This window comes from Sceloporus undulatus, chromosome 10 (assembly GCF_019175285.1).
Source record: "Sceloporus undulatus isolate JIND9_A2432 ecotype Alabama chromosome 10, SceUnd_v1.1, whole genome shotgun sequence".
In the NCBI taxonomy this organism is placed as follows: Eukaryota; Metazoa; Chordata; class Lepidosauria; order Squamata; family Phrynosomatidae; genus Sceloporus; species Sceloporus undulatus.
The window spans coordinates 15,297,129-15,309,665 of NC_056531.1; the positions used below are offsets into that span (position 1 = coordinate 15,297,129).

Sequence of the window (12,537 nt, forward strand, 5' to 3'; positions counted from 1 at the left end):
ATCCTTCTGTCTCCATCTCTCTTTTTCTCTCCCTCCAAAGCAACCACAGAAGGAGATCATTGCACACTTTTAACAACAGCAGCAGCAGAAGGCCTTCCGGACAGCGGCCATTTCCACAGTGGCCACCCTTTCTGGTGTTACTGGCGGCCTCATGGCGCTCCTTTGGGTCTGAGAAGAAAGAACCTTTGTGCAGATAGGAAGCAATGGATCACAGTCGAGGGGATCTGGGGGGAAATCCTGGGGGGAAAGCTTTGGCAACCAACTCCTTCCCCCGTTCCTCTCCAGACTCCAGGGTGCTTTGCAACCATCTAAAATAATGGTGTTTAACTTATTATTAATTTTGCTTTTTGCTGACAGAATGCCTACTTTTTCAGTATTATCAGAATTCCCCCAACCCCAGGGTTATTCTTTTACAGGTCCAGTCTCCCTTATTGTCCGAAATGCTTGGGACCAGAAGTGTTTGGATTGGGGTTTTTCTTCGTCTTCAGATTTTGGGATATTTGCATCACCATATTGAGATGCTTTGGGAGAGGACCCAAATCTAAACACGAATTCATTTATGTTTCCTATTACCTGATACCCATAGTCTGACGGCAAAAAGATATATTTTTCCTCCTTTCGTTTTTTTATCTTTTGTTACACAGGAACATTTTGTATGTAACTGAATCCCTTGGAATGTAAAATATATTGGCCCTCTGCATCCACAGATTCTTTATCCGTGGATTCAAGCATCCATGGCTTGGATATATCAAGAATATATAAATTCCAAAAGAAAAATTTGATTTTTGCCATTTCATTAAGGGATACTGTTTTACTACACATGTACTTCATGGGACTTGAACATCCATGGATTTTGGTATCTGCAGGGGATCCTGGAACCAAACTTCAGCAGCACCAGGGCCCATTGTACATTTTCAAAAAATATATATTTTACAAATAAAGAAGTAATTTAGACATGCAAAAAAAAGAGAGAGTAGAAAGATGCATTTAAAAGAGAAGAAAAGGGAACACACCAAAGAGGATACCAGTCAGCCCTCCACATTTGCGGCTTTGACTTTGCAGATGTTATTATTGCAGATTTGATTAATATGTTTTCTATAGGATTCTTTAGCTCTTCCAATGTAATACTGCAGCGTTAGCCATAGAGTCACACACTGGAGGACCTAAAGTTTCCTAGAAAAAAAATCTCTTCTCTAGGCATTTGTAGGTCTGCCAGTGCATTCATCCCTTTGGTGGATGTTGACCATAGAGTTGTGCTGGAGGACCTAGGATTCCTAGAGAAAATATCTCTCTAGGCATTTGTAGGTCTGCCAGTGCAATTTGTGGTCAACCTTTGGTGGATGTTGGACCATAGAGTTGTGCTGGAGGACCTAGAGATTCCTGAGAAAAATATCTCTCTAGGCATTTGTAGGTCTGCCAGTGCAATTTTGTGGTCAACCTTTGGTGGATGTTGACCATAGGGTTGTGCTGGACGACACAGAGATTCTGTTAGGTAGAAAACTGGTGACATTTATTTGTGGTTTTATCCACTTTCACGGGGGTCCTGCACCCTTAAGCCTAAGAACGTGGAAAGCCCATGTACAAACTGTAGGATGGAGAAAAGGCAGAAAAGCTAAGCAGAAACTCAGGCTTGCTAGCGAGGAACAACTGGCTGCAGATGCCATTTTGGCAGGTGCTTATTTCCTTGGTGGTCAAGCAGACTGCAAAACAAACTCTCTATGTTCCTCGGCTGGGGTTTGTGGCCAACCGAAGATGAGAGGGTCCTCCTTCCCCGGAGAAGCCCACGCAGAAAAAGTATAGCCTAAGGCATTGCCCCGAGTGCCAGGCAGAGTGGAGAGGTTGCCCGTTGGAAAGGTAGCCGGCCTCTAAGACCCCATGGGACCCTCGGCTGCCCAAAGCCACCCTGAAGTCCTGGGCTGGTTTTGTGCGGACACAATGTGGCTGAGAAATTATTAAAACAAGGACAACTGCGCAATTAAGACGGAATGAGACCAGAGGGATCTGAAACATGCAAGTCCTTTGAGGTCAGCAGTGCCTGGTTTTGCTAATCACTGTCTTTAGGATTTCAGGGTGTGGCCAAAATTAATTAAAATGCACATATGCGCAATAAACGGTCCTCCTGATTATCGGGAGCTTGCAAGACAAAACTCGGGGCTGTCTTTGCCAGCTCTGGACGTTTCGCACTAGCTGCCGCCAGCGCTGAGCCATCTGCCCTTCCTCAAAATGTCCGCTCAGGCTTTGGCGCCAGCACCCAACATGGCCGCCCCTCACAGCGAAGGAGGGGATTTGCCCGTACCCAAAAGGGCCGCGTCGGCCATGTTACCCGATACAAAAGGGCAACGAGGGACCGACTGGAGAAGAATTACCTCGTCCAAAATGGCTTCACCTCTCGCTCTCGACCAATCGCCTCGCGCGCCGTGTCTTGATTCCGCCTTTGCCGCCTAACAACGTCCAATCAGAATCCGGAGCCGGGAAGAAGGGGCGGGGACTCCGCGTCGACTCCCCGTTGCCCCGCCTCGTCAAGGTGACAGCCGAGGCAGCCAATGGAGTGCCTGCTCTCGCCCGCGGTTGAGGGCGGGACCCAGCCAGGCCGCCATTTTGTGAGTCTATATAACACGTAGCCGTTGGGTCCGCTCCTGCTACTCCGGCGCCTGCACTCCCCTTTTCCCTTCGGGTCGCCTTCGTGTGCCATGGACGGGTGAGCGGAGCGCAGCGAGGAGAGGGAAAGGGGCGGGGGCTGGAGGGGAAAAGTGGGCCGAGGAGGAGGAGAACGGGGCCTCCCTCGTGGAGGCAGTTGAAGAGAAGAAGAAGAAGGAGGAGGAGGAGGGAGAGGCCCCTTTACCTCAATGGAGGAGAAACACGGGGACAAATGAGGTTCATGTTTACTTCAGGCCGGAAAAGTTGAGGGGAGAGAGGGACAAAAACGAGGGGGGCTTGTTTGAGGGGCGCCTCGTCAATTAAAAGAAGCCTTTTCTGGCCTTCGTCTTCTTCAGACGAGCCGCCCCTCCCCTTCTTTCAAGTAAAAAAAGTTAGGAGGAAGTGCGCTTCGTTCGCCTCAGTTGCTTTGCGCGTGCGCGCTCGCGAGTGGCTTCATTCCCCGCTGTTGAAAAGTTAGGGGCGCGCGCGAGGCCTAGAAACATTCGGAAGACGGAGGGGAGTGTGCGCATGCGCGGGTAGAACGAGGAGGAAGGTAGAAGGGGAAGGGGCGCGCGGGGGCGCGGACTTAGAACGTTCGGAAGATGGAGGCGGTAGTGCGCGTGCGCGGGTAGAAAGTTGATGAAGGTAGAAGGGGAAGGAGAGTGCGCGCGCGGCTTTAGAATGTTCGAAAGACTAAGGGGGTTTGCGCATGCGCGGGTATAACGTTAAGGAGGAGGGTAGGAGAGGAAGGAACGCGGCCTTAGAACGTTCGGAAGACGCTCCCTTCTGTCCTTACTATCAAAGTTCTACCCGCGCATGCGCACACCCCCATCGTTTTCACGTTCTAAGGCCGCGCGGGCGCGCTCCTTCCCCTTCTACCCTCTTCATCGTCAACGTACTACTCGCGCATGCGCACTCCTCCCCTCTTCATCTGTTGCCCACGCTTCTTCCTCCTTTTCAGCCTCTTGTCTTCCGCGTTTGAAAGCTCTTCCTCGCATGGGGGCTCTTTCTCTCTCCCCCTCCCTTCCCCTGACAAGGTAGATGGGGAGGGAAAAACAAGCATGGCCTAGGAAAGATCAAGGAAGAAAGTGCAAAGGCAGGCCTATGGTTGAACATAAAGAAAACAAAAATCATGACAGTGGGAAACCTGGACAAACATGGATTAGGCATCAAAGAAATAGAAATACGCTTGCCCCCTCCATATCGGCTAGGGTTGGGGCACAAGACCCCCGTGAATCTGGAAAATCCACAAATAACAAAAACACCATGTTTTTACCTGAGAAGACAACTCTCTAGGGATCTCTAGGTCCTCCAGCGCAACTCTGGCCAGCGTCCGACAGACACTGGCCATCGGACTGCACTTATACACAAACGCCTGGGAGAGTATTCTCTCCAGAAATCTCTAGGGCTCTCTGCAACTTTTAGTTAAAACTTGACCATAGAGGACCTAGATATTGCTAGAGAGAATGTATTAATCAAATCTGTGAATAATCAAAGCTGCAAATATGGAATATGAACAGAATTCCCATACTGTACCTGGGATCAAACACTGATAGAAATGGAGACTGCAGCCAGGAAATCAGAAGAAGATGAAGAATAGGGAGAAGGACAGTTAGAAAAGACCTAGAGAGGATTCTAAAATGCAAGGCTATACAACTGAGCGCAAAAGTGAGAACTGTACAAGCCATTGTATTCCCTATTGCCAAGTATGGATCTGAGAGGTCAGTTAAGGAGGATAGAAGGAAAATCAACTCATTTGAAATGCAGTGCTGGAGAAGAGTGCTTAGGGTCCCACAGACTGCCAAAAAGACCAACAAATGGCTCCTGGGACAGATCAAGCTAGAAATCTACCTAGAAGCCAAGGTGACAAAACTCAGGTTGTCGTACTTTGGACACATCATGGGAAGGCATGAATCATTGGAAAAAAACAGTAATGCTAGGAAAGGTAGAGGGAAGTAGACAGAGAGGTAGGCCACATGCAAGATGGGTAGACTCTATTAAACAGATCAGAAGTATGAGTTTGCAGGAGTTGAGGAGAGCCGTGGAGGCCAGAGGGTCTTGGAGATGTCTCATTCATAGGGTTGCCATGGGTCAAGATAGACTTGAGGGCAGTTAACAAGTGGTTTGAGCATTGGACTCTGGGAGACCAGGGTTCCAATTTCAGCTTGGCCATGGAGACTCATTGGGTGAGTCACACCCTCTCAGCCCCAGACAACCCCATGCTAGGGTTAGCTTATTCCCTAGAATCATAGTTGAAAGGGATCCTGAAAGACCATCCAGTCCAACCCCTTTCTGCCACACAGGAAGACACCATCCAAGCCCTCCTTGTGACCATCCAGCCTCTCTCAAAACCTCCAAAGGAGGAGATTCCATCGCAATCTACATGGCAGCACCTTCCACTGTTGAACTGCTCTTACAGTCCGGAAGTCCTTCCACATGTTGAGGAGACCTCTGACTGAACTGGTTCCCCATGAAGCCCACAGGGGGGTATCTCACTCTCAGCCTCAGAGGAAGGCAATGGAAAATCTTGCCAAGGAAACCCTTGTGATACGTTTGCTTTAGGGTTGCCGTAAGTCTGAAATGCCTCAAGGCACAAAGGAGCAAGGAGGAAGGGGAAACTGCAGGCGGCATCTGCATTGCAGAAGCTTTCTGAGGCCGAGAGAGTGTGTCTTGCCTGAAGTCATGCAGTGGGTTTGTATAGCTGAGCTGGTCTCCAGAGTCATAGTCCAACGCCCAAACCACTTCTCCAAGCTGGCTTCCCACTTTTTAAATATACCTTTTAAACCAAGAGTAGGGAGAAGCAAAAGACCTCGAAAACATGCCCAGACTGTTTGGTTGCGGCAGCCTGTACAGACTGGCAATTTGTGATGTTGGCTTTGGGCGGATAAAGTTTTTCAAGGATGTTCTCAGTGGCCAATGAGGGACTGCCTGCCCCTCCACTTGCCACATGTTAGAAGTCTCCCAAAGAGACTTTTTAGACTGTGTAAGTGGTGCCCACCTCTTCCTCACTTTCCTTTTCTGTCATTTTAAAAAATCTTTGGCTTTTGAGGGGAGGAAGAAGGGCCTTGTGTGCTCTTTTGCGCCATGTCCCCTTCCTCCTTCTCCTCCTTTTGCCCACTTCTTCCCCATCACTGTTCCCATCACCCGGATGTTGGCCACGCCAGGACCTTCCTTCCTCTTTTGCCTCCGCTTTTGCCTTGGTGTCCTTCTGTGTGTGTAAAAGAGAAGGAAGAAAGGAGCTGCTGGTTGGGAGCAGAGCTTAGGGAAGTTATTTCTTCCAAAGGCTACTCTTACTCCACCCCAATGGCTGCAGATTCTGGTCATGTTCCAGAGCCAGGGAAGAGGGAAGTGGGCCTTTAACACACAGTCCTAGAGTGAAGTAGTTTGGTGCTTACTGGAGGAAAAGAATGCAGTTAACACACACAGCATAAATAAATAAAACAGTGCAGCAGGTTTTGTTTCTGATGTCTTGCTTTCCTGTCAGTATGGAACCCAAGGCAGCTTAGAGTTTGAAAATTATAATGTCAGTGTCATTTTCTAAAATGCATCTACAACACACTCCCACTAAAAGACCTTGATCAGGCAGTTAACAGGTAAAGGTGGAAGATCTTCATCTGGGGCTGGAAAGAGAGCAGAGAAGAGCTCAGCATGCCTTCCCATGGGAGCTCTGGGAGCAGGAACTGAGAAGGAAATCCATAGGGAAGGGAGAGGTGGGGATGGAAGCTTGAATCTTCAATCTATAGGGAAGGAAGAGGTGTGGAGGGAAGCAGACAAAGGGACACAATTGCAGTGGAGGATGTTAAATCATGTAAAATCTTGGGAGGAAGGGTAAAGGCAAATGTCATGAGAGGCACAAGGGTTGTCTTCCCCCTTTCGCCCATTCACTGAAATTTTCCATTGCAGTATGTCTCCTTTCAATTGCACTGCTTAAGGACTCCCTTTCTTGGTTGTGCCTTTTGTTCTACGAGCAACTTCCATACTGCCTATGACATGTAGTTTCCCTTGATCTGTTCTTGTTTAGAAATGGAGGAGTCTTTTGTGTGTTATACTTGTGCTAATTCTCAAAGAAGGATTTTCCATGTGTCGTTTGGGGTTCTTTAGTCAGTCCCTGGTTACCAGAAATATGTGTGCTTGTAGTCCTCCCTGGCAGGTGTGCATCCTTGATATATCGACCTCACCTTTTGGAGGTGAATACCTTTGACTCACATCCTCATATTTTAGACGTGCATTTCCATGGCGGTTGGCACTGCTACACATCTACAGCGCTATATAAATAAAGTAGAATACACTTCCAAAGACTTGGATGGTGGCCAGTATGTACTCTCTCCAGGCAACCTAGCAGCAGTGCTTGTGACAGACTGGTCTTTATGGCCTTAGGTTGATTTAGGCTTGTGGGCCTGCTTCCAAACTGGGATAGAAGAATTTCCCTGTTCACCCCTTGGCACCATTTGCAGTCTTTGCACCAGGAGCAGGGATTTTCCCTCACTTGCCTGCGTTCCTTTTCATAGAACGCCTTTCTTGCCACCAGAGCACTTTATCCCCTCGCTGCAGGTATCCCTGTGAACAGTTTTCTTCCCATAGCATGCCTGCCTTGAGCGAGGGGAAGAAAGCACTGCCGCCCTTTCAGCTGCATGTTGAGCCTCCCTTATTAGCCAAAAGGCTTGGGACTGGAAGCAGTTTGGGTTTTGAATTGTTGAATATTGACATATACATAAAGAGAGGTATCTTGGAGATAGGACCCACACCTATCAGAAACCAAGGTGTCACTCCCATATGGATGATTTGGGAATATTTTGGAATTCCAGTTAAGGGACACTCAACTTGGATTACATTTCTTTCCTCCTAGCAAAAGGCTGTCTTTGTAATTCTCACCTTATTTGTTGCTTTCTACATGTCTGCCATGTTTTTAGATACCCACTTTCTTTTTGACACACTGCATTTGAGCCCATCTCTGTTGTCCTAGGCCTCTTTTTGTACCAGAAAAATGCCCTGCCTGCCTTTCTGAAGCATGGCAGACCTGCTTGTGTGGGAGGATCCCAGTTCTGCCGCCTCAGCTTGGGAAGCTCTTAACACTCTGCATGAGAAACTAGACTTTTCCCTGCAGGCGGAGAGAGATGCGTGGAGGCTTGTTAGCTGGGCATGGAGAGCTGTGTATATCTGAGATGGTGGTTTTCCTTTTTTAAATACCAAGGTACTGAGAGGTGATCTTGAAGATGAAAATTGCAGACTGCAGCAGGGGAGTGGGAAATGATAGGAGATTGTGGTTACATCCAACGCCAGCTGCTTTGGCATCACGCAGCTAGTGTACCTTATATAATTTTATATAAGGGCTTGCATTCCTATAATGCTTATAGACTATAATCAGTCTTAAAGGCTCTATGGGTCTCTGCTTCTTCTCCATGATGTTAACAATCCTTCTGACAACTTTGTGCAATCATTCTTCCTGCATCTGGTGAAAGGTCAGTGTCTTCTCATCTAGAAGAGCTTCTAGACAATATAAATCAGATAGTTTCTACTGTGCTTACAGTGTATTCCTGCAGCAAGATTAGGCCTTTAAAGCTAAGTGCTGTTTTGTCATCCTGTGCAAGTTTAGCCAGATTTAGTAGAAACAGCATCAGATTTCTTAAATTTCCTTCCATAGAGAGGAAAAGGTCCTTTTCTGATGCTGCCTCCCCTTTTAACAACAGGGTGTCCAGCTCTGTGAGGTTATTTCAGTTGTGATGCCCCATTATGACTTTGCAGTCAATGATATCTTTTGTAGCTAATTCTAATCTCTTTTGTTGTTGTGTGCCTTCGAGTTGTATCCGGCCTTTGGCAATCCTAAGGCAACCCTTGGCAAGGTTTGTTCAGAGCGGGTTTGCCTTTGCCTTCCTCTGAAGTTGAAAGACTGGGATTTGCTGAAGGGGAGTCACAGCCCAGTGCTCAAACCACTATCTTGCTCTTACCTGTAGGATTCCCTATTGATAAGGTGGCATTTTTGTCATTCTAACATCTACGAATGTTTGGATTTTGAAATCCTTTTTGACTTGGCGGTTTCATATGTTTAAGATCATGTGGTGTAAGGTTGCAGTGGTAGGGAGTGATGTCTGTTAAAGGAATCAAACATTTCCAGATGAACATCTGTAGGAACAAGATTGTAAGGTCAGCAGCAGTAAAGGGTGGGGAGCAGTTGTGCTTCTGGCTGAAGAAGTGCTACCTTTGTTCAGCCTCTGATGAAAATACCTGAAGCCAGCAGTGTGGGAGGCCAGAGAGAGGGCCATCTCTTTTGTCACTGTTTTAATGCCTTCCCCTCTTTCTTTGCCATCCTTTTCTCTGCTTCCCTCTTCCCTCCTGACTTGTGAGTTGCTAGGAAAGGGATATATTAGCCGTGATGCCGGAACCGTGTGCAGAGAATTTCCTAAACGGGGGGGGGGGGGGCGCTGGTAAAAACAATTCTTTTTGCTTCAGTTGCAACTTAAAACTAAAAGAACTTTTCAGTTTTTTTATTTCAGAAACTCTTAGGACTCAAGAATTAAAAAGGAGAGACTGCAAAAAACAGCAATATAACATAGGAAGTAAGACTGCCCCTCTTAGCTAGAGTTAATGTTGATGCATCCTACTCATCTTTACAACTTCCGTCAAGTTATTTTTTGCATTTTAAGGACCCCAGGATCCAAAGAGTACTTCTGCTAACAAATCTTTACAACTAAGTAATCATCCTTTGGAAGACTAGAAAGTCTTTGTAGATGTTTTCCTGGTCATGGTATGTGGGGAGAGGGTAAAAAGTCCCTGGTCATCTAATGCACGATAACAAAGCACCTTTCAGATTCCTGGCTTATACACCCTATTAAATATTTTGCTGATGTTCACCAACACGTTTTTTACTGTCAAGCACAGCCCATCACTGATGCTCGCTAGAGACAAAGGTCTGCAGGAGGTCTCCATTTCAGGGCCATGATCAACCCAGGATTAACAACTGCACTTTTTACATTCCCAAGATGGCTGAATGTTTTGAATGCAAATCAACTGCCGCAAGGGAGGCATATTAATATTGAGAAGTCACGGAGCAGAAGGCGTACAGAATCTACATCTCCCCCGCTCCCCCTCCCAAACATCTTAGGTATAGCATTGGCTTCATCAGCGATGTTCTCCAAACTTCAAGCTTCAAAGTGCCCTTTCCACAAAGCTCCTGCCCACTACAGAAATCCCCCAGAAGTACTTGGGGCAACGAACTTCCTGTGGGCCTTCAGCTTTAGTTTGCACAGTGGATAGCTGCTTATGACAGCTAATCCGGCAGGTGCCAGGTTTGTGTGGGAAATGGGTAGGAGATGCACTAGCTTTTAAATTGTCTGACATTTAACATTCACTATTCTTCCGAGGTATCTCGTTCCCTATTTTCAAAGACGTAGCCAGGTTAGTCTCTTGCAGCATAAAGGGAAGGAAGGGGAGGGAAAAAGGGGGGATGAATGTGCGCACCTTTAAGACGAACTAGTTTTATTAGTTTGTGCTGCCAATTCCTTTTTTCTCTCCCTTCAGCCTATTGTTTAAAGTTTCCTTTGGACACGTTTGAAAGCCAGTAGACCAGAGCTTCAACACAACACTAACATGGCAACTGCCCTCGCCCCAGGTGACTGAGTACAGACTATAAGCAGCTTGGTCAGAAGAATGAAAAGGCATAAATATATATTTGCTGAAGAAACAATAGAAGAAAGAGAAGCCACCCTTGTACCAACGGTTTATCTGGGACAATGCTGTAAGAGAAGGAGAGAAGTAAAGGTTAGATCATTGAAGGAATGTAGAACAGTTAATGAAAGGAAAATAAATTGCAAACAATGCAATTCGTAGCAAGGAAAAGAACCCTGGGCTTGAAATGGCACTGGACACGGAAGTGACTGCATTTCTTACAACATAAAACACATCCCATCGTAATAATGGGGCTCTTCCTAAGAATGTGAAACAAGCAGATTTCATCACACTCTCCCCAGTAAGAGCAGATGTCTTATCTGCAACATTTTAGTCCCACATACCCAAAATAAACTCAAGGCAAGCACAAACTTCCACCCCACCTCCCACCAAGTTCAAGAAAAGCGCTTGTATTTCGTAGTGCACACTCATAATCCCTTAAGACTTTGAGAGCCCACAAGCTGCACATGCATACAAATGCCTACCAGAATGTGGCTGTTCTATGGCAGTGACCCACATTTTTTTTAGGCTTCCAAAACATAAAGACCCCCCACAACTTTTATTGAAGAAGGGCAAAGAGACAGGAAAGGAATAGAGCTCATGGCAGCCTCTGAGAGCCTACAGAGACCCATGAACACAAGAGAAGTGTGAGCTGCCAAAGTCCCACCATCATGAAAAGTAATATTCAATTCCATTTGGGAAAGCCAAGAGTTGCCACCACACACCTGCTGAAAGAGGCTCGGTTCAGCTCAAGTAGCCAAAAAACACTAACCTTCCTATTTCTTTGCTTTGTCTCGCTTGGACCAACTGCCTGACTAGATAATGCGGGGTAATACAATTCCACGTCAATGGCTGAAACACATACATCAAGAAGGGGGAACTGTTACTCTCCAAACTTGGTAGACCTCAGTACCCACTTTGGAAGGCTGATAGGAGTTGGAATCCTGCATCTGAACACAACATTCCCCTCCACTTACCTATATCTTACCAAGGGCTGGACAGCCACCTAGGTAAAACACAGGGCAGTTTTCAGATCAGGGACAGCTTGTCAAGGTGGTCCAATACTCCTCTTTGGTAATGCCCAAGGAGCCAGCACCCAGCTTTTACTTTTGTGCCAGAAATAGTTTGCTTCTCTTGCAACCCACTGCCGCCATGTTCCTCTCCTAAGGCAACTTCTGCCCTTTCATAACCTCCCAAATTCACAGCTGATGTTACATCTGATTCAAGAAAGGCTGCCAGCAGAGCTACGCGTCAGCACATTGCTCCTGCAAGCCATCACCAAAAAAGCCCAGCAAGCAACCACGTCTTTAAAAAAAATTCAAGGGTTTGGAATTGCCAGCTAAGACAGATTGCTTGTGGAGTCTGAACGCTAATGTGAATGGACTAAACAAACCCATCTGTGCATCAGCAGCGAAGCCTAACCAACGGATGTTTCACACACACACACACACACCCTTCTTTGTCCAAATTAATATCGCAAAATGTGCTTCAATTTGGGAAGCGAAAGCCATTTTGCCCTGTCAATCGGGAGGAAATTCCCAAGGATAGCCAAGTCAGCATCTCCAAAGTTAACTGTAGTCTTTCTCTTATTGGGGTGCTGGGGGGAGAACAGGGGGAGTCATACAAGAAAAATCTGACTCAAAGCATATATACTACTATTACATAAAGTTACCTGGACAACTGTTGGAAAGAAATCCTCCATCTACAAATGGCTAGGGCCCTCACGCCACACAAGACTGACTTTTAAGTACAGGATGATCAATCTTATCAAGAAGGGCAACGGTTCCCAAGTCCCAACCCTTCAATATGACTCAGTTTGTTTCAATATGGGCACAGGACTAGAGAATTTGTCCTCCTCCCACATCTTCACATTTCACTTACTAGGTTTTTTTCTTCTTCCCAGTAGGTAATTCCAAATTAACATCTCCATGCAGGTTTTTGTCACTAAAAATCTCTCAGGCAAAGTGGTTACCACTAAGCTCTTATGAATGCAATGTAGGTAGGCAACATGGGTTTTAATATGTAAGAGGTAAATGGAGTGTGGAATACTGCCTGACTACACAACTCTCCAGTCCTATTGGCAGGACCTGGGAACAATGGTCCTAATCATATGGACAGTGAAAGTTCCCATCCTAGACGAAAAAAGAAAGTCATCCAAAATGGATGGAGAGTCCACCTCCAAGCTCTACTCCAGTCTCAGATTGCTCCTACAGTCAAGAAGTTCTTCCTAAAGTTTAG

At 46.5% G+C, this 12,537-nt stretch overlaps 1 protein-coding gene across 2 annotated transcripts in view; it reads left to right on the forward strand.

The window, feature by feature from the left end:
• Positions 1-2,564: 2,564 nt before the first annotated feature.
• The window catches only part of PTBP1 (polypyrimidine tract binding protein 1), a 104,821-nt gene continuing 94,848 nt past the window's right edge, over positions 2,565-12,537 (forward strand). The window contains exon 1 of one of the 2 annotated variants that reach the window (XM_042442022.1): positions 2,565-2,698. In XM_042442022.1, the coding sequence (XP_042297956.1) occupies positions 2,691-2,698 (8 nt within the window). In that variant the 5' untranslated portion in view covers positions 2,565-2,690. The remainder of the gene's footprint in view (positions 2,699-12,537) is intronic. The other variant, XM_042442023.1, reaches the window with a different exon arrangement.